This window comes from Branchiostoma belcheri, unplaced genomic scaffold (assembly GCF_001625305.1).
Source record: "Branchiostoma belcheri isolate BF01 breed outbred unplaced genomic scaffold, Haploidv18h27 scaffold24, whole genome shotgun sequence".
Taxonomy (NCBI): Eukaryota; Metazoa; Chordata; class Leptocardii; order Amphioxiformes; family Branchiostomatidae; genus Branchiostoma; species Branchiostoma belcheri.
The window spans coordinates 1,711,233-1,732,438 of record NW_017803843.1 but is presented as its reverse complement, the minus strand read 5'-3'; the positions used below and the strand labels follow the sequence as shown (position 1 = coordinate 1,732,438).

The following is a 21,206-nucleotide window of genomic DNA, read 5'->3' as shown; positions in this document are numbered from 1 at the left end:
ACTTTCTTATGTCCCCTTTTAGAACAACAAGACAGAAGAGTCTGAGTCTGGACCCGAACACGGACGTCCTGATCGCACTGCTGCCGTTGTTCCACATCTATGGCATGGTCGCCATCTTGGGTGTCGGTCTGGTCCAAGGGGCGAAGGTTGTGAGTCTGCCTAAATTCGATCAAGAGCTCTTCCTGAAGTGCATCCAGGACCATAAGGTGATATAACAATTACTACATTGCTTACAACATCTGATTAGGGAATAAAGGTACATAATGAAAATAACCAACTTGTCCTTCTTCAACAAACTTGTATCAGGTCCACAGGGTTTATATATTGTATATCAAAGCACAGAGAATTTATTTTGCGGCCGCAGTCGCATTTGTGAGACTAATCTAGCGTCTTCTTAAAGCCACATTTTGTAGTCGATTCTCCGTATTTCCAGGTGACTCGCGTGTCTTGTGTGCCTCCTGTCGTCCTGTTCCTGGCCAAGCACCCGCTGGTGGACAAGTACGACTTCTCTCACGTGAAGGAGCTGGTGAACGGCGCCGCGCCGCTCGGCAGGGAGCTGGCACAGGCGGTCGTCACCAGGCTGAAGCACCCCACCATCCGGCAAGGTAACACACGGCAGCGTGCGGTCCAAACAGCTGACATATGCTTCATTTGATGCTCTTTGTGGAGCACTTCTGTTGACATGTTGGCTTCTCTGAGGCCTCTTGTTTTTCCTACGTAGGGTTCGGGATGACGGAGGCCAGTCCCGTCACCCACATTGTCATGGAGGGAGAGGACCTGCCAGGCTCGGTCGGACAGCCCCTGCCAAACACTGAATGCAAGGTATGCGGTTTGGTTGTGAATACAGAAGAATTCAGCGGACGTTTTATCTTTTACGTGTGAAATCTGCAGTCGATGATGATGATGATGTATCTTAATCATTAGGTGAAAATGTTGAACTGCATGACGGTACCCGTGCGTTTCAGATAGTGGACATCGAGTCGGGTAAGCTGCTGGGGGAGGGTGAAGACGGTGAGCTGTGTGTGAGGGGGTCCTCAGGTGATGAAGGGTTATCTGAACAACCCGGAGGCCACGGCCAACACCATCAGGGACGGCTGGCTGCACACAGGTGTGTGGTGACGGGAGATTATTGTGATTATTGGAGCTTTAACAAAGAAATTTTGCCTAATATTTTATGCGACTGATCCTTAGGGTAAAAGTACCAATTTACTGTCAAGTGTTCCGGATTGTAGCTCTGAGCGTCTTCACAAGTTACTATCATTACCCTCCATGTAAATGGGGGGGTATTGTTTTTACTCCGTAATGTTTGGTCTGATATCTGAAGATCAGTGAGAAGGAACTGTATGATATTTGGCAGATTGATGGATGGGGCCTTGGAGATTGTTTAGGTTGACTTTGAGCCCCTGGTGATTGACCTTGGTACTGCAGTTTAATTTTTTTATTCTATTGTTGTCGCGTTATGGACGTCGACTGTTTGTGCGATATTAAGGTAGCATGTTGTTGTTATTACCATGGTTTAGTGGTTTAAATTTGGGTCCCCTAGCTGTTTGCGTTTGATATTTACAAAATGTTTAACGTTGGACTTTTTGTGTTGAATGTTTGGAAAATCTGGTGGATGGTTTGGTATGATATTTGGTATGCGGGTAGTTGTTGAGTCTCTTTGTGTTTTGGAGTGCATTAGCAGGTTGTCGTATATTTGTATTGCTTAATTTAAAAGGATTTTCACATTTTCACCCCTATTTCATAATAGGATGGTCTGTTTGACCCCAAACTTTGGCCGGAGTGTTTTTGTTTATACCTCCAGCTGGCAGGTCAGGCCCAGGCATCCAATCTATTTTTACCCTAGACAGAGTCTGCAGAAAATATCGTCTGGTTGTGTTTGGGTCATTGAATGGGGTTTGAATTTGTTTATGTGTGCTTGAGAGGTCATTGACCTCACCTCAATATGGTTGGTTGGTTGGTTGTCTGTTAGTGCTGTTAATGATAGTTTATTGATCCAAAGTAGGGTCTGTGATGTACATGTTTAGTCAGTTGTTCAAATTTGTGTCTGCAGATAGTGGGTAATTTGAAGGTGAAATTTTGTGTATCATTGAAATTCCTGAGGCTGTTGATGTCAGGACCGAGGTAATAAATCTTGTTTGTCTGGTCTGCAGGTCATTTGCCTGTCTGGTCATTGACCTATAGCTACATGTACAGGCAAATGACCTGCAGGCCATCAAAGTAAACAAACCATGGTAACAAGACACTAAACGCTTGCACATGACAGCTTGTTAAATATAGGCAACCCCTTCCAATACAAAGTGCCACCACAAATCATTCTGCTGATAAAAACAAAGTTTGACTCATAATATCTCTATTGAAATACACCAAAAGATTACAAAATAACAAGCTATTTCATGGAGGGATGATGTCTACGACTTCTCCTTGTTCATTCATTCATTCTCTCATTCTCTCTCATTGTTTCTAGGTGACATCGGACATTACGACGGCACCGGGAATTTCTACATAGTAGACCGTCTTAAGGAACTCATCAAGTACAAAGGGTATCAGGTGAGCATCTCTAGCACCGTCACGTTCAACTGAGGGAGTAGGCGCCATACTGGCATGGGTCTTGCCGCCTATTAAATTTGTTCTTCTTATTCTAAAGTTAAACTTAACGCTTTGGGTGGTACGAATACGAAGAGAGCCGTCTTAGTTGGTGTATGTGCTCCTTTCTAATTTGCGCGTCGATAGATGTTGCCTATGCTGTGTTGAAGACACAAATACCTGCGGTTACTGACAAAAGCGACGTCAGTCATCGGAAATGTTACACAAAAGCCTGAATTCAAGATTGGACGTTTCTGTGGCAGGTTCCCCCCGCCGAGCTGGAGGCGATGCTGCTGACCCACCCGGACCTGCAGGACGCGGCGGTGGTCGGCGTGCCCGATCCCGAGGCCGGCGAGCTGCCCAAGGCTTACGTCGTGAAAAAGGCGGGCTCAAACGTCACAGGGGAGCAGGTCATGGACTACATCGCAGGTGACGATAATCAAGAATCGTAATGCTAATGGTAAACTTTGTAATTCCTAGGAAACATTCAAGGCCTTTCAACGACCTTGGACGTTCGTACATAATCATATAGCTTACTAGAACCGTTTACGCTCTATTGATATCCGGAATAGAAACGAGACAGTAGACTTAACGATTAAAAATGATTGGGTACTATTTTTATAACTGGATTGTTATTGTTGTACTGCATAGTGCAAACACAGACTTAAGAGATGATGACTGGAGAATTAGAAAGGAATTCTTCTCTGTCCCACAGGAAAAGTTGCTCCATACAAGAAGATACGTTTTGTTGAGTTCACGGATGAGATCCCCAAATCTGCCAGCGGGAAGATCCTCCGTAAGGTGCTGAAGGAGAAGGAGGTTGCGAGGCACAGGGAAAAGTGACTCGTGTTGTTGGAGGCTGAACCTACGCCCAGCTATGCCTGTTCAGCTTGTTCTTAACGTAAACATTGTGTGAGAGGATGGACATTTTACTCTAGAACTGCAAAACATTTATGGCAGCATGGCCGCGACAAGAGAATGGCAAAATCTCCCGCTTCAATAAGTTAGATCTATAGTAATGTGATGCCATACAGCAGCATTGCACCTTGTTAGCTTTCTTTTTTATGTATGCAAGGTCACCAGTTTCTGCGACTAGGCCCGAGGGCACTCACTCGATGGTTACATGAATAAGACTGTTACAGCATCTCTTTTTCCTCATTAGAAGTTCACTGAGACTGATAACTAACTTATACTATCACGCAAAAAGAAAAGCAGGGGTTACGAAGGCTGTTCGAGAACAGACTCATCCCCCTTACCCCATTTCGATACTGTAGGATTTTGATCCACACATACACCCGGATGGACCCCGCCTCTTATCTTATCTTATGCCTGTGAATGGAAACGTTGTCTGACATGTCTGAAATACACCCCAGTGTTCATTCCTTTTCTGTATACGCAGCTGCCACCGTCTACATGAGAATTGTGTGCCTAATTGAAAGAAATGAGCGAGCCTGTGTGTGTGTTTACATGTACATGTTAATGTCCCTTTTATTGATCTTTTCAAGGACTAATATATAACTTAAAAGTGCCCTTGATCTGTTTTAGATCCGGAGTTCAAATGACAGTTCAAATATTACATTTCATACAAAAAGATGTCACAATATACGTGTAATGGCCTTTGCGGAACTATGTATTCCTGATAATGTTATAGATAAGGACTACCTACATGAATGCACAGGTAAGCCCACGTGATGACCCAACCCCCATTCAGGTGCAGAATAGCTCGTGTGCAGTGACCCAAAACAGACCAGAGCTGCCAGCGTGTCGCGCAGGTATTACCAGCGGTGTGTCCCTAGCTATAGTAAGAACGACTTCCTCACTGTCGCGACCATGTCGATCATCAAGAGCCCCCACCCCGACGTCGCCATTCCCGAGGACGTGTCGCTTGTGGACCACGTCACCAAAGACTTCGACACGTTCGGGGACCAGGTTGCGCTGGTGAGTTTCGAACTGTTTTACTGGTGGAAATCGATACGGCACGCGATCTGCATAGTTGTCGACCGGAGCGGACTGCTTGTGTGTAGAGATATATGTATGTACGCAATATCCAGAGATATACGCCATATACGCTAGAGATACGCTTAAGGTTTCTTGGCCGATCCAATCATGCTGAGTAAGACATTCACAATGCATTCCTGCCTGTTGCATTTGAGTCAGACAATGATCTTTGATCTTTTGAACGACGTCCTTTGCTCCATAATGTAAATACCCGGAGTGCAAAATACAAGACCCCTAATCTGTAACTTGAAATTATATGATTTTACCCCCGAAGTTTACTTGGGTGGACTCGTTTTTTGTATCATCTGTCCAAAGGCACATAACTGTGCCCAGTATTGTATAGAATAGAATTGCGTGAGAAGACAAAATTTTGTATTCATTGTAATTAAGACAACTATATACGAGTACTGTGCCCCATAGTTGCCGAACAGGTTTCGTCTAATTAATGGGAACATTTCGAATGAAGAAGGCGGATAGGGAATGTCACCTCAAGAGACATGTTCTTTCTCTACGAAAGACGAGTGGCTACCGATGTGTAACTGTTTCTTGTCAATGTTCAATGGTGCACCACGACCTTGGAATTCCACCTAAGGATCCTCAAGCTGTAATGACTCTCCATATACTATGCTGAAGCAAGTAAAGAACATACGTAATTGCGTGTAAAAAGAACTTTAAAAAATGATGACTGCTCAGAATATCAACGCATAGAAGTAAACCAATTATTGTTTGCAGGGGATCTTGTAAATAACCAATTCTAAACTATATTTAGTTCCAGGATGCATGGGACAAATAATGAACGGTCCGTCCCTAAACACCCATGCACTGCTGGTTTCTGTTATCGGTCGCACTAAGATAGCATTGATAGGAATACCGAGGATTCCAACACATGCGAATGTCTGAAACTTACTGAGTGTCAAGTCAGGTTAACCACACGGTCAAGAGTAGACCAAGCACTGGAGCAAAGTTTGGTGATCTCGGGTAGGAGAGCCGTTTATGCTGCCCTTCTCCCTTTTTGATGATTCACGCGCACTCGCCGTGTACTGGTGTCATGATATTGCTTTTGGCCCCTTCATCCGAATAATCTGTAGTATTCAATCAGTACTTGCTGACACCGAATTGCGCTGTGATTACAATGTCGGATGGGATTGTGGGTACTTACGGGTTTAGCGACTCTTTTGCTTACACTACAGTGGTCTACAGTAGATATTGTGAGATTACGCCGCGATTTGAGCGATTCAGACCATATCCTACCAACATCTGCTTAGAGTAGGGTGTCTGTTCACGTGGAGAGCGACCCATAATACAACAAGAATTCAGAGATCTCATACCTCCATGAAATATGTAGAGTTTTTGTATTTTTTTGGCGACACCTCTGGTGCGGAGTCGTTTAGTTAAGATTACACCTTTTCAACGGAGTTGCTGGGAAAAACGATTTTCCCTTGCTAATGGCTTATATGCTGAAAATGCTTACTATTTCATGTTTCTGAAAGATAAAACAAGGTAGGCCATAAATACATTTTCTGTGTTTTGCTAGGTTGACGGACCCACTGGACGATCGTACACGTTTGCTCAACTGAAGAAACTAATCCGTGTGTGCGGCAGCGCCCTCACACGGCTGGGCTTCAAACAGCATGACGTGTTCGCCATCTACAGCCCCAACCTGCCGGAGTTTGCCATCATTTTCTTCGGAGTCATCGGGATTGGAGGCACCGTGACGACGGTCAACCCTCTGTACACGGCAGGTGTGTCACCTTGAAAACTATGACTTTGTGTAATCTCTTTTCAACAACCACATTCAATGTAAATCTGCTATTTGTTTTTTGACAGTAAGGATGCGTTTGTCCTTTCTCACCTTATCCAGATGAGCTCGCACATCAGCTGGAGATGTCTGGAGCGTCATACGTCATCACCATCGGCATGTTCGCCGACAAGGCTAAACAGGCCAAGGACAAATGCGAGAAAGTCAAGGTTAAGAGAATCTCATTTCTTAAGGACTTAAGACGGAAAAATCAATCTTTTTCAGTGAAGTGCACGGACTCAAATTAACAAGTTTAGGTGTACAGGTACGTACTTGAGCATGACGAGGTGGCCCTGAGATGTGGTTTAAAGCCAGGCGTTGAGACCAACATTACAGGAAAACGTTACAGTGGCACGTCCGACTTTTGACTCATGATAAAAGTGACTATCATCTAACAAGTATCTTTCTACTCCAGGACGTGTACGTGTTCGGAGAGGCTGAGGGCTGCACGCCGTTCTCCTCCCTCCTGCGGGACGACGGCTCAGCCTTCCCGGCGGACGTGCGGGTCAATCCGCGGGAGGACGTGGCGGTGTTACCGTACTCCAGCGGCACCACGGGGCTGCCCAAGGGCGTCATGCTCACACACTACAACCTCATCGCCAACCTGGAGCAAATGAGGTAAGAATCAACATTTTCTATTTTCAGTACCTTTTAAAATTCACTTAGCGTTAGTTTCTTCGTTTGTTGTCGTTGGGATGAAAACAGGCAAACGGGGAGGGGGGGGGGCTGGAGCATAAGAAGTCTGCATGAGACCGTGATTGTTTGCTTGTATTTTGTCCGTTGTTCAGACAAGATGAATCTGTAGAATCAGTCGAGAACCCGTGCCTTCTGGGACTTCTGCCGTTTTTCCACATCTACGGCATGTCCGTCATCCTTGCCGCTTCACTCCAGTTGGGGGCCAAAGTCGTCGTCATCCCCAAGTTTGACCAGGAGCTTTTCCTGAAGTGCATCCAAGACCATAAGGTACAACAATCTACTAATGCGTTAGACTAGCTACTTACAGACAAAGAAAAGGAAGAACAGCTAGGGTAGCCATCAAATTTTATCAACTTGGAATACTTTTATCTTTTCGTCCTACATACATGTACAGGCAGATACATCGATGAAATGCGTTGCTTTGTGACAAATTCATTCAGAGATACTTCGTATACATTAAGAGGCTTGCTTTGAAACTCATATGAGTTTCAAATCAGTTTTATGTTTACCCCCGCCTAGGTGACCCACGTGCATCTGGTCCCTCCCATCGCCCTGTTTCTGGCCAAACATCCGATGGTGGACAAGTACGACTTTTCCCACGTCCAGGAGTTGTTCTGTGGAGCTGCGCCGATGGGAAAAGAACTCAGCGACGCTGTAAGGAGCCGTCTGAAGGTGCCATCTATCAGACAAGGTCAGTTATAGGCACCTCAATGACAATGGCAAGCATATGGCCAGGTTCTCACAATGAGCCGTTTTATATGATAAAAACTTAATTACGTGTACAGAAACGTCATAAGACGTATGTTTAAGCTATAAGCAATCCTTAGTTAACTGGATATCGGATACATCGTTATTAGAAACACATATATAGGTTCTACACGTTGCTACTATCGTATAAAAAGTGTTTGGCGATGTTTGTATGCAGTATATGGTTTTGTTTTGACCAGGATTTGGCATGACGGAGACAAGTCCAGTGACGCACATGGTGAGGCTGGGAGAAAGTAAACCTGGATCCGTTGGAGTTCCCCTGGGTCACACAGAAATGAAGGTGAGTGCACTAAGTTACAGGAATAACAAAATCAAGACAAGAAACATGTCTGAATGACACATTATGCCAACACACATACATTGATCAGTAATTTTTGTGACCTAAGTGTCTGTGTTTTGTACGTCCTTGTTATAACAGCGTAATCGATTGGACCACTAAAATTGATGATTAAGTTGCATATGGGTCGGTATGGCTTGTATTAGTAAGCAACGATGATAGAGGACCTCTGTGACTAAATACTAGCCGTTGGTATCATATATATAATCATTGACATGCACGTTACTCGATCTCAAGTGACTAAAAGTGACATGTTTGTTGTGACGTTAATCGTGTTGTTTTCTACTGACGCAAAGGTGGTGGACATCGAGTCGGGTAAGCTGCTGGGGGAGGGTGAAGACGGTGAGCTGTGTGTGAGGGGTCCTCAGGTGATGAAGGGTTATCTGAACAACCCGGAGGCCACGGCCAACACCATCAAGGACGGCTGGTTACACACAGGTAGGTGGTCTATCAACAGATTTGCAGGTATTAACCAATAAGGACAAGTATACGGCGTGCTGTTTGTACAAAACAGCACGCCGTATACTTGCTTGTATACTATACTTGTATTATTTTGCGAATGGCCCAAAGTAATAATCATTGCTGATTGGTAAAAGGAGCTCCATACTGCTCTCATGACACAATGTTTAACGCTGAAATGTAGTTCGTATTGTAATATAAGACTGTTGAATATGCCTACACAGGGGATATCGGCCACTACGACAGTGAGTACAACTTCTACGTGGTGGACAGGCTGAAAGAGCTGATCAAGTACAAGGGATACCAGGTACAACTTCTTCCGTTTGACTATGCGAGGTGCATATATATAGAACATTTGTGTGTGTCGGTCGGACAAAAAAGTAGACATTGACTCCATGTACCCGGTCGAGTTTCAGGTAAGAGAGTAAATGTGAAAGGTCAAGTTTTGTAATGGCAATACTACGACTAGAGCGATGCCGGGATTTGCTGCACTGCTCTAATAAACTAATATAACAGCTACCTTGTTTTGTGACTCGAAGGTGCCTCCTGCGGAGTTAGAGGCCCTTCTCCTGTCTGAGCCACGCGTTCAGGACGCAGCAGTGATCGGGGTGCCGGACCTGGAGGCAGGGGAACTGCCGAAAGCTTATGTCGTCAAGAAGGCAGACTCTGATGTCACAGAGGAGGATATCAAACAATTCATCGCGGGTAAAGACTACAGCGCACTTTCCACTTGTAGAAACAACACAATGATGTTCATTGAACATGTCACGGATAAATATGCCTCGGTGCAGCTTAATATGTTAAAATGACAGTTATAAAGGGTTGATGGGCCTCGGTTAGAATCTATTAGAGCTAGGCTTTGGTTTCTTTTTACATCTATAACAGGGCATCTTTCCGCGATTACCCTGCACTGGCTACTATGATGCAACTTAAACGTTTTATTTTCATCTCCAGGGAAAGTGGCTCCTTACAAGAAGCTCCGTTTTGTGGAGTTCACGGACCAGATCCCCAAGTCTGCCAGCGGGAAGATCCTGCGGAGGGTGCTGAAGGCGAAGGAGGTCGAGCGGCAGAAGAACGATTGAGTTCGTCTCTGAAAGATGATACTCTACCTTGTAGCTTTTAACATTCACTCAATCATTGTCAGGAATAATCATTTGTATTCAGAATTAGGTGCCATAACGCATGGTGGAAGAATTTTTACTGTTTATATATAGTCTCTCGTGTAAGGAGTACGTAGCTACTATGGGTAAGGGCCGAGTTGAGGCACTCGATCAATGAACAGTCCCATTACAGTCAGTCTATGCAGTAGTTTATAAAGGCATCACGACATATAGACCTTGCGTGTCTTACAGATCATATTACTACAATATGACACATGAAATATGGTTACCATAGCAGGCAATGATAGAACAATCGTATATTTGTACTTTGAAACAAAACAAAACAAATAGGTCATCTGATAAATATTGTTTTGACATAAACGGTGTCATAAAGATTTAGATGAGAAGAAATATTTTACAGTGTATCCTTTTGTAACAAACGTATTGTGATTTCACTTAGGGTTACATGCTTTCCTACATTGTCTTGGTTCCACAAGGGATCAAATATGTACTTCTTAGGGAACCTGCTACTCAGAAGGATGTCTGTGTATCTACAAAGCGTTAGTGTGAGAGTTTGTCGTTCGATCAATCTAAAAACCCGTCCGCGCTGCCGTTGGGGCGGGGAAGCGCGCTGAACTGACAGACGTAGTACTCCCTCCGGCCGCACTGCTGGTCGTCCCACCTGAACCCGGCGGCGGGCCACAGGTGCACACAGTCCTGGGACGTGGTGGGGTTTCCTCCGTCGTTAGGCTCACCTGTTTCATGAACAACACAAATTATCAGTATGCGAGGAATATACATGAAACGGTCTTGAGCAAATAATGCTTGATATCACAAACTGGTAGAATCATATTACTGCAAGTGTGCAGGATTGGTGCAGTCTCCCTCTCGGGTGAAGCGACACTTATGGCAGCATTAGAGCTTCCTTTGCTGCTTCTGTAGCACGATTAGTTGGCTGTACCATATTATAAGCCTTTCCTTGTATGTAGCTTAGGTACAAATAATGTGGAACGGCCTTGACACGATCTCTGGAAGACACTGTTTCTTGCTACTAATCAGTACAATGAGAATGCTTCATCAAGAATATTCGCCGCGAAAAAGAATGACGAGGGCTGACTGGTCTTTCTGGCAAACTCCCAATGCTAACGGCTTACCTAATGTCCAGTAGCTGTACCCAGCACCTAGCGGAGTCCCGTCACTCCACACGAAATGCCCCTCATCCGTCCTGTCGTCCAGCCCGATCCACGTGTCCCTGCTGCCCACTAGCTGCATGAGGAACAGCTGTGTCTCCCTGTCCGGGACTGTAGCCAGGATACCGCCCTCTTCTGCACACCTCTGTTCAGCCTCGGCAAACGTAGCAGTGGAAGTAGACAGGGTGAAGCACCTGTCCTCATACCTGTTACAGTCTATGGAACGAGAAAAACAATTGTTCAATAAGTGAGGTTCTACTTGGCCAGATACAGTTGAAGATAGGGACGTCGAAAAAGACCAACTTTGCAATTGGAACTGAAGAATTTTGTCCAATCATCATCAATCTTATGCGGAATCCATAACAGATATTCTTACATCGAAACTAGCTCTTTCTGAATCGTTCAAACATGCCCTTCTTACCTGAGCAGGTATAGGATCCCTCGGTGTTGACACAGTGCTCGTAAGGTCCACAGGTGTTCAGGGTTTCGCTTTGGCATTCGTCTATATCTATGTAGAAAAGAATATCAGATGAAAGATTAAAAGAAAGATTCAATGCAAAGAGGGCTCACAATCCGATAAGGAAGCGTCGGAAATTTGCAAAGGAATTGTCAACATTACAAGTTTCTTACATTTGCAGCTGCCAAATCAAGACACAAGCCTTTGTTTTCTTATAGGAACACAAGCACAGTCTATACATGTTTATATACAGACCTAGACAGTCGTCCCCGTGATAGCCCTCATGACAGGTGCAGTAGTAGCTGCCGTCAGTGTTGGTACAGTTGGAGTTGTCTGGACAGAACCCGGCATAGCGACACTCGTCTATGTCTGGAAACAACGTCAATATAATCAATCAATCTTCCTTGAATCTTCACAAAAAGCTTACTAGTATTGTAAAGAATTGTAATCTTGCCATCACTTTGATACAATACGTTTAGATCATATGTGATGTTTTTCTGTAGCCACGTTACCTTCAGACTTGTTCATCTATTTCCACTCGATGACTACTATTGTATATGAACATGTTTAATACTACACCACCAGGCACTTACCAATACAGTTGGGCTCCTCGTACCCATCCAGACACTGGCAGGAGTAGGTCCCTGGTCTGTTGACACACCTGGCACCGGGACAGACGTCTGGCTGCTGGCACTCGTCAATGTCTGAACAAACACGGAAATACTTCTCTTTAATTCGGTATGAACAGCTACGGAAAAGACCCGTTATCTATTACACATTACTAAAAGTTAAGAACATTCTAAAGAAAGGTACAAAATGTACAACTTTGACCATCGTACTACTTGACACTATTTGTAGAAGAGATATAAAAGTAACAGGTGCAGTAACGGTATATGATGTTGGTGTCACGCAGGGATGCACGGGTACTTACCAACGCACGACGCTTCCTCCTCGTTAGCGCTGAGCAGGTATCCAGGCAGACAGGTGCACTCGTATCCCTGCGGGGTCAGCTCACACGGGTGGATCCCACAGTTACAGTCTTCAAACGCTGTGGAAAATACAGATTCATGTTATGACCTTCCAAATAAGTAAAAGAAATAGACATAAAAATATATGATGTACTGAATTCAATTCTTTCATCAAAAGAAATATTTTGCATACCTTTGCATTTCGAAACATCCATGGCCCCACTCTTGTCCGTAGTGGTCCCGTTAGGACACAGTTTGCAGTCCGTCTGCCCGTACTGGTCCTGGTAGGTGGCGTAAGGGCAGGGACGACAGGCCTGCTCAAACACGTCATGGTATGTGCCGGGGCCGCATGGAACTGTGGAATGTAAAAAACAGATATATGGTTCTGATTGAGGATTCGTCTATAGTAACAAGTCCCTTCATGAAAGATGTTATGTAGTACTTAAGGACCAAGATTCTTAGGAGGCTTTGATTTGCAAGTGACCGTTAGTAAAAGAAGAGGCATATTTCATCAACGTGCAAAGTTTAATAAAGAGCCTACCACATTCGATGCCCTGGAGCAGCTCGCCTTCCTTGCAGCCCAGGTTCGGTTGTGACGTGTGGAATCCCCCGTCCATAACCGTCAACGGGCTGCCGTCCACTGACATCATCACGTCTCCTGAAGCAACCAGAGTTTGCAGGCCCGAGGCAACTTGGCTGGAAACAGAAGTAGATTTTGGAAGGTATCGATTACTGTGTCAGATTCAAGCTAATGGCAAATTATGAACGAAAGTACAGCTTATGAAATACATAACACCATTTTACCTGAGTTCTCCTGCCAGTCGAACCCACTCCATCTGTATGGTGTTAGTCGGGGTCACCTGGCTCATGTCGGCATAGGCGAGCAGGTGCACAGACACCTGGTACTGGATGCCTGCACTGCGCTTCCGAAGTCGCGGTCCAGATCTTGCATTGGGGGCTGTTTCAACTACTATTTCGCCGATCTGCAGAAAGGTGGGAAAATATAATTTTCTTGAGTCAGTCATAACTTGACAAGCAGACCAAAGGAACAGTGAATAAAAGTTATCAGAAAGGACAAAGGGAGGGTTTATTTGCTGACCTGACAGGGATCGTTGCACAGTCCTAACGATTGAAGGATCCGCCTCATCTCAGCTTCGATAGCCGCCACGTCCAGAGGTGCGTTGGCGTTGATGACCAGCCCTCCCACGGTGACAGCAGCGAATGGGTTGGACGGAGCTGAACAGAACAAGGAACACTCACACATCAGCAATGTGATTGAAGTTGTGGTATTGTTTTCCACGTGTAAAAGTGGGTAAATTATTTGGCAACATTTTGGTACACAAAAGAAAAAAATAATCACCTGAACATTGTCCCACGTCTACATAAGTCAGCAGCTGCTGCCCGGCGGGGAGGTAGATTCTGATCTTCCACAGCCACGATGTCTCCACACTGCACTCGTACATGTCTTCATTCCTGAGCAAAATATGTACATCGCGTTTTACTTCCCCATTGGTAACTAATGGTTTATAGGCTGATGACATAGTTGAATGATACATACTATAGAAAGAATTGTCTTACCTGTTGTACACCTTCGGTGCGTTGCAGTGCATCTGACAGTATTCCACAGGCGTGGTACCCTGGGGGCTCTGGAAGCAGATCTTAGACCCGGCTGACGGAGCAGCTAAGTTCGATCGATCACACAGGCTGTATGCTGGAATGATATGACGTTGGTATTTGTTGTCAGCCGATGCGTCATATGTGATGGCATGAAGAGATAGAAGATATCATCAACATGTCTTTTGTTTTTACACTAACTTTCTCGCCAAAAAGGGCGAAATGATGTAGAAGTGTTTATACTAACGTTCACAGAACGGTGTTGGTCCCCAGGACCCGTTAGCGTCGCACACAAGGGTAGCGTTGCCCTTCAGAAGGAAGCCGTCTTCACAAGTGAACGTAGCCACGTCACCGAAACACAGCCCGGTAGAGTTACTCATGCCGTTCCGTATGGCCCCGGGTTCGCCGCAGCACGTTTCTGCAGGAAAATTACAAAATTTACATTCATAATGCATAGTTAGGCCCATAAACTGGCCTGTGTACTTAATGTCCTCAAAAGCTATCAACCATCATACGATGTTTATGTATTAGTGCATGCACTTTGTCGGTTGATGGGTGGATGTAAAAAATACAGCAAATTGTACTCTCCTAATCCAAGAGAACACGTGTGTTGTCTCAACTTACCTTGACAAGTGGGCATCTCCCCATCCCACTTGCCGCTCTCATTACAGACGACATACTGGTTCCCAGTAAGCTCGTAGCCATGGTTACAGCTGATGTCAGCGATGCTGCCGTAACAGTTGTCCGGGCGGAGACTGACGGACCCGTCAGCGACTATGATGGAGCCGTCACAGCACCTCTCTGTTGATGGAAAAGATAGGAACATGTATCCCGGTTAGCACTGTATATGTAGTACTATTAGCTAGCTTACGAAAACAATGACCAAATACCTGTTCCCAATTACTTTAAAACATACACAAACGAGGGATTCATAAAGACGTTGAACCTGGAAACAGATTCAATTGATAATCTCACAGTTTTCATTGACTGTGTTTCCTACGAAGACCACAAAGCAGGTATGAACTCACTCTGGCAGCTTGGTAACTGGTTACTCCACTGCGCAGTCTCAGTACAGGTCAGGCTAACGTCACCCACCAGCTCATGTCCGAGGTCACAGCTGAAGGTCACCGTGTCATTGAAACAGTAAGTCCCCATGTACTCGCCGTTGGGAACGGAAGGGCGACTGCAGCATTTTCCTGTCAGGCGATAGGATGTAGACAATTGATAAGCTTAAAGAAGACTGCAAAATAACCTACTAAAACCCTATGTTATGGATTGATAAAAGCGTGGACATGCCACTTTTAGAAGTAGCATATCACGCGTAGTACGTTTAACTCAGTTGACTCTAGTATTACCAGTGGTGTGCTGTTTCAGATTAAAGACGATTTCGTGATTCCTTACTCTGACATTGAGACGGAGAACCGGTCCATTGCCCGTTTGCTTCGCAGGTCCTGGTGCGACTTCCGATGAGCTCGTACCCAGGGTCACACGTGATCGTCACAACCTCTCCAAAAGAGAAGCCCCCGGTGAGAACACCGTTACGAGGAGGTGTGAGGCGGCTGCACTGCTTCTCTGGAAAATGGGCGGGAAAGGAAAATTATTGTGTGTCAAAATAAGCTAATCAATCTACGATGCTTATGAGAATAACTTATAATGGCAAGCTGAATTCATGAATATTAAAAAAACAATCTTACTTGTACAGCTTGGTTGTACTCCACTCCACTGTTGGTTGTCCTCGCAAGTCCTGATGGGTACTCCCACAAGGTCAAATCCAATGTCACAGGAGAAAGTCACCTGGTCACCAAACACGTGACCTCCACTGACGGAGCCGTTTGCAGGGGCGATGAGGGGCGCACACTGCTTTACTGGAATAAACAACCAGGGTTTTTACAATTTGCTAAGAACTTAACATCAAGAAACAAAAATGAGAATTCGTTTGCTGTAATTACTGTTTTTATCAGCCAAAGAAACGTATGGTACATATATATATATATATATATATAACTGGCTAAACGTAGTGTTGCCTAATAAACCTCCCAACCACCTGTATCAAATCTTGACCGTGTTCTCACTCAATCATTAAGACAATTACGTAAAACAATTTTGATGTCATGCATATACATCCCTGTTAAACATGAAATGTAGACACGAGTAGATTTATCTCCTTACTGTTACATGTCGGCTGCAGACCGCTCCACTGTCCGTCCGCCTGACACGTGCGCACGGCACTACCCACCAACTCGTACCCAGGGTCGCACGAGAACGAGGCCGTGTCGCCGTAATATGTCCCGCCATTGGCTGCTCCATTTGCAGGGACGGTCAGCTGTGGGCAGCGCTTCTCTGTGGGAGTGACAAAAAGTATCATTTTTGTTTTCCATTGTTGTTTTCATACCCATTACGTTATATTAGATTGTTTTTGTTTTTTTGATCAATTAAAACGTTAACCTATCATTCCATACTCACTCTCACAGTACGGCTGTACTCCTGTCCACTGCCTGCTGCTCTGACAGGTTCGCTGCTGACTACCGACCAGTTCGTAACCAACGTTACATTCAAACGCCACGGTGTCCTTGTAGTAGTTGGTCCCGTTGATTCCGCCGTTTGGTGGTGCGTCCAGCATTGGGCATTCGATTTCTGAGAAGAGATTAACAGGACAACATTAACATACAGGGCTTTGGACTTCATTACCTTCAGGGTCACTACGCTCACGGTACTATGCGTTCTTTTAGTCAGTAACTTGCCTACAGGCACGACAAAGTAGACCGAGAAGCAGCGTAGGTAACAAGTGACAATCATGCCGTGATGACGTACTCTGACACGCGGGCTCCCTGCCGCTCCACTGCTGACTGGCCTGACACGTTCTCTCCGCACTCCCCGTCAGCTCGTACCCTTCTGCGCATGTGTAGGAAGCCGTGTCGCCAAAGTACGTCCCTCCCGTGACGTTGCCGTTGGCGGGAGCGGACAGACCTGGGCACTGCTTCTCTGTAAGGGTGAGACAAGAGTTCAAAATCTGTAATTCACAGTGGTTCTAGTGTTTAGCATATTTCATAATGTCAGTACGTAGAACATCGTTGACAACATACACTTTCTGGTCAAAGTTACGTATAACCTAAGTCCTTTGGCTACAATAGAAATACTTTAAAGAGTAAAAATTGTACGGAAATTTTGACCAAAAAAATATCATTTTCCACTCACTGATACACGATGTTTGTGTTCCCGACCAGGTGCGATCCGCCTGGCAGGAGCGGGAGGTACTGCCGCTCAGCTCGTACCCAGTGTTGCAGACGAAGGTTGTCCGGTCGCCGAAGAAGTTGTTTCCGCTCATCTGACCGTCGGATATAGGAGCCAGTGGTGGGCACTGCACCCCTGTAAACAGGAATCATGTTTGAAGCTGGAAATGAAGGGGTGCCAGGCGACATGTACGGAAGTTTGCAAACAAACCTTGAACAACAGCTGTCAGATTACCCTGCCATATGTGTATCTTTTGCTCACCAGCAAACGCTATGACTTTATACCCATATCAAGGGCGATGTCGTCTTCAATTGATAATTATGTCAATATGTGGCGTTTTCATTGTCCCTGACTGAAAAATTCAGACGATGACTTACTGCCACAGGTCGGCTGGGTTCCATCCCATTGCTGATTGGCTTGACAGGTTCTGGTATCGCTGCCGCTCAGCTCGTACCCAGGGTCGCATGTGAAGGAGACCATGTCGCCATAGAAGTTGCTGCCTGTCATGTTTCCGTTGGCTGGCCGGGACAGGGCGGGGCACTGTTGTCCTAGAACGAGAGGAATTAACGTAAATAAATAATACATCCGTTTCCTAGTTATCAAATAGAAAAGATGTTTTGCTACAATTGTACACCATTATGTAATTCTATTAGTTGCAGTATCAGAATACACTATATGCTACTCTATGTAGACATTTCTCACAATTGTTCTGCATAACGGTAACCAGGTGTTGCACTTACTTGTGCAGCTTGGCTGTAGACCGGTCCAAGTCTTGTCGGCCTGACAGGTGCGCGTGACTACAGGGGCAGGTCCAGTCATCTGATAGCCGCTGTTACAGTAGAAGATGACGGTATCACCATAGCCATTTCCACCCGTCTTGTAACCGTTTGGAGGGGAGTCCAGCTCTGGGCATTCGTTTTCTGTAATGAATGAATAAAGACAGTGGGTTATTGTATTTGCTCTAACTTTAACTGTATGTATTGAAAGCTAGGTCAACGACCTTCAAAGACTTTGAAATAGTTTTTCATTGTCCGTTGTCTTCCATAGCGCAAAAGCTATGACTGTAGCTAAATGCTAGCAGGTCAATCACAGCGTACCTGCACATGTGGGTTGTGCACCGGTCCACAGACCGTCCTCCTGACACGTCCTGCTGCTGCTGCCCGTCAGAGTGTAGCCCGTCCAGCAGCTGAACTGCACCGTGTCGCCGTACTCATGCCCGCCCGACACAGAGCCGAACTTCGGCGGGTTCAGGGTGCTGCACTGGACCTCTGCAAACGCGAGTACAACACATGAGCTGCTGCATCATTGATGCCTTCAAACACCATGTACATGTAATCAGGACAGAATATAACAAAATGTGAACAATACGCCTGAACGTGGTGGAATGAATGTTGCTGCCTAACTTTACAATTTCTTCTGAGTGCAGTTAGAATACAATAACGAGTAACTATCATGAATTTCCTCCAGAGCCACACGAGGAGAAATGGTCTAAACCTACTTGTGCAGTACGGCTGGTTACCGCTCCACTCCTGGTTGTCCTGACACAGTCGTATGGAGGTGCCGATCATGTCGTACCCTGTCTCACAGAAATACGTCACCGCCTCGCCGTACGCGTTCCCGCCGGTCACCGCGCCATGGTCGGGAGCGGTTACTGCTGGGCAGGTCTTCACTGGGAGGGCAAAATTCACCATTAACGGTATAGAATGTATGTCAACACCACAGCTAGGGATGTAAGCCTGTAAACTTGAAATCAAGCGAGGAGACAACCTGTAGGTGTTTATTGTCTCTCCCTTCCTTGCGTCCAAGGGTATAAAGTCAAATAAAAAATAAACATTAACAAATTAAAGTTTGTTTTCATGGTATTCCAAGATGAAATCTGTGTAGTCTTTTGTACATTCTGTACAGTCGTACGCACAATGTTCACGTTACACGTTTACCTACTTCGATCAATTAAGCACGGGTATTTGGGTATACAGACAGTTTGTATAACTGAAGTAACCGTACATTCGCAGATAGGATCTGGTGCGCTCCACGTCTTGGTGGCCATGCAGCTCCGTGTGGGGTTCCCCACCAGCCCGAAGCCCACCTCACACTCGTACGTCACCGTGTCTCCGAACGAGTTCCCTCCCGTTACTGCTCCATGGGCGGGCGGCTGCGACACGGGGCACTGCGAGCCTGTATAACAGTAAACTTGTCATGGAGTGGCAATACAAGGCAATATGCTAGTAAGTGGTCAGGACTTGCGTGTACTTTTCATTTGTTGCTTGAACAGTTGAGTCCAGTTCATGCTGAATATCTTTCAGAAATTTACTCACGGACACACGAAGGTTCTGTCCCGCTCCACGTCTGGTCGTTCTGACACGTCAGCGTGCTGCTGCCCATGATCTCGTACCCAGTGTTACACGTGAAGGTGGCCTGGTCCATGAAGGCGGTGCCTCCAAACCTCATGCCGTTAGCGGGAATGTCAAGTGGATCACAGTGTGCCTCTGGTTGTGATAAAACGACGTGTTAATGACTCAAAGTCAACAAGGTGTAACATTCTGTGACAAGGCTCCAATGTAAGTAGCTAGATAAGAACGATCTTCCGTACATCATCAGCAGCTGCTTCATTTGGCTTTTCACTTACTGTATTGTGCACTTTTCTCCATGTCTAAACGTTAACTTTTCGGAATGCAGCAGATAACCGCATGGCATTTCATATACTAGAACTAGTATCTACCGAAACAGTACCGTGGTACACAACGGTCTGTTTTACTATAAATCGCTGTCTATTAGGATATCTCTGATTAGGATCAGTGTAACACCGTCCTACAACTTACTGATGCAAACAGGTTGTGATCCGGTCCACTGTTGCGTCACCTGGCAGGTCCGGGTGGTACTGCCCTGCAGCAGGTACCCGGGGTTACAGGAGAAGGACACCATACAGCCCACGTCACAGCCGCTCAGTCCGTCAGTGTTGTATATAATACTGCCGTACAGGGGAGCCTCTAGGCAGGCGCACTGTTCCACTGTGGAGGAGGTAGTCAGTGTCGATGATTTATCTCATCAAATACGAACTGTCTATTTCTGTTCCTCAGACTATATATAATGTTACAGTCATATAGCGTTATGTGTTTTAATAGATACAAGTAAATGCGATCAAACTTTATCAGGTAAGTCGTCGCAGGCTGTTTTCTTTATACTCTAACAACAATCTTTCAACACAATTTGTGAGTATTATGACACTCATTATAGTAGTATTCTGAGTGACGAGTGTGTGTAGGATACTCACGGACACAGTCTGGCTGGATCCCAGTCCAGGTTCCGTCAGACAGACACGTCCGGGAGTAGCTGCCTCTCAGCTCGTACCCAGGGTCACAGGAGAACGTGACGGTGCTGAGGTAGGACCGGCCTCCGGATGAGTCTCCGTTGAGAGGAGGGGGCAGCTGCGGGCACTCCACGGCTGCGGGGGAGGAGAGGGCCGTGTGAATTTTCAATCCGAACAAAGCTCTGTCAGAATCCCTTGCCTCGCGTATGTTCCTCATTCTCATATTAAAGTTTATGATAGTTTTAGAAAATGCTCCCACCCATTAGATACGATAAGACAATATTCTAGAGATTTTCAACAGACAATTGAGTATTTAGGTATTATGTAGCGATGCCGCTGCAACTGCCAGCTTCAGCTTCATACATTTGACATGGCTTCTCAGTTAAAACATACCTGAGCAGAACGGCTGGGCGTGGCTCCAGGTGTGGTCCGGGTTGCAGGTGAGAGAGGTGACGGTTCCGTTCGGCTCGTTCCCAGGATTACAGACGATGTTGATGACGTCCTCTGTGTAGGTTCCTCCGTACAGAACTCCGTTGGGGTCTAAGGTAAGCGCGGGGCACTGCCCGCCTGTAGATACGTGTCAGATGTGAAATGTTTAATCAGCACTGTTTTCACATCGCATCTGGGTTTCCCATATCTTTTAAGGAACTAAAAGATATTCATGCCCTTTAGGGAATATCTATGGTGAGTTGATTAC

The 21,206-nt window shown here is 45.6% G+C and overlaps 3 protein-coding genes across 4 annotated transcripts in view; 2 read left to right on the top strand and 1 right to left on the bottom strand.

Annotated features, from left to right (window-relative positions):
- Nucleotides 1–3,978, top strand: part of LOC109471070 (4-coumarate--CoA ligase 1-like) — a 10,335-nt gene extending 6,357 nt beyond the window's left edge. The window contains exons 9-11 of the mRNA XM_019770259.1: nt 2,468–2,550; nt 2,850–3,015; nt 3,302–3,978. Coding sequence (XP_019625818.1) covers nt 2,468–2,550; nt 2,850–3,015; nt 3,302–3,429 — 377 coding nt within the window. The 3' untranslated portion in view covers nt 3,430–3,978. The remainder of the gene's footprint in view (nt 1–2,467; nt 2,551–2,849; nt 3,016–3,301) is intronic.
- The window catches only part of LOC109471068 (4-coumarate--CoA ligase 1-like), an 11,051-nt gene extending 907 nt beyond the window's left edge, over nt 1–10,144 (top strand). The window contains exons 1-11 of one of the 2 annotated variants that reach the window (XM_019770256.1): nt 4,308–4,524; nt 6,119–6,326; nt 6,446–6,552; nt 6,798–7,000; nt 7,171–7,345; nt 7,598–7,769; nt 8,026–8,126; nt 8,480–8,621; nt 8,867–8,949; nt 9,182–9,347; nt 9,597–10,144. In XM_019770256.1, the coding sequence (XP_019625815.1) occupies nt 4,417–4,524; nt 6,119–6,326; nt 6,446–6,552; nt 6,798–7,000; nt 7,171–7,345; nt 7,598–7,769; nt 8,026–8,126; nt 8,480–8,621; nt 8,867–8,949; nt 9,182–9,347; nt 9,597–9,724 (1,593 nt within the window). In that variant the 5' untranslated portion in view covers nt 4,308–4,416 and the 3' untranslated portion in view covers nt 9,725–10,144. Of the gene's footprint in view, nt 1–4,307; nt 4,525–6,118; nt 6,327–6,445; nt 6,553–6,797; nt 7,001–7,170; nt 7,346–7,597; nt 7,770–8,025; nt 8,127–8,479; nt 8,622–8,866; nt 8,950–9,181; nt 9,348–9,596 lie in introns of those variants that run through there. The other variant, XM_019770257.1, reaches the window with a different exon arrangement.
- Nucleotides 10,045–21,206, bottom strand: part of LOC109471065 (sushi, von Willebrand factor type A, EGF and pentraxin domain-containing protein 1-like) — a 14,780-nt gene continuing 3,618 nt past the window's right edge. The window contains exons 6-34 of the mRNA XM_019770253.1: nt 20,474–20,644; nt 20,022–20,210; nt 19,518–19,688; nt 19,207–19,377; nt 18,701–18,871; nt 18,300–18,470; nt 17,943–18,122; nt 17,580–17,750; nt 17,167–17,337; nt 16,783–16,953; nt 16,435–16,605; nt 16,141–16,311; nt 15,666–15,836; nt 15,373–15,543; nt 15,000–15,167; nt 14,596–14,772; nt 14,219–14,389; nt 13,936–14,068; nt 13,718–13,830; nt 13,457–13,593; nt 13,162–13,340; nt 12,899–13,053; nt 12,551–12,712; nt 12,321–12,437; nt 11,983–12,093; nt 11,645–11,758; nt 11,354–11,440; nt 10,897–11,148; nt 10,045–10,497 (exon numbers count right to left, since the gene is read on the bottom strand). Coding sequence (XP_019625812.1) covers nt 10,328–10,497; nt 10,897–11,148; nt 11,354–11,440; nt 11,645–11,758; nt 11,983–12,093; nt 12,321–12,437; nt 12,551–12,712; nt 12,899–13,053; nt 13,162–13,340; nt 13,457–13,593; nt 13,718–13,830; nt 13,936–14,068; nt 14,219–14,389; nt 14,596–14,772; nt 15,000–15,167; nt 15,373–15,543; nt 15,666–15,836; nt 16,141–16,311; nt 16,435–16,605; nt 16,783–16,953; nt 17,167–17,337; nt 17,580–17,750; nt 17,943–18,122; nt 18,300–18,470; nt 18,701–18,871; nt 19,207–19,377; nt 19,518–19,688; nt 20,022–20,210; nt 20,474–20,644 — 4,667 coding nt within the window. The 3' untranslated portion in view covers nt 10,045–10,327. The remainder of the gene's footprint in view (nt 10,498–10,896; nt 11,149–11,353; nt 11,441–11,644; nt 11,759–11,982; nt 12,094–12,320; nt 12,438–12,550; nt 12,713–12,898; nt 13,054–13,161; nt 13,341–13,456; nt 13,594–13,717; nt 13,831–13,935; nt 14,069–14,218; nt 14,390–14,595; nt 14,773–14,999; nt 15,168–15,372; nt 15,544–15,665; nt 15,837–16,140; nt 16,312–16,434; nt 16,606–16,782; nt 16,954–17,166; nt 17,338–17,579; nt 17,751–17,942; nt 18,123–18,299; nt 18,471–18,700; nt 18,872–19,206; nt 19,378–19,517; nt 19,689–20,021; nt 20,211–20,473; nt 20,645–21,206) is intronic.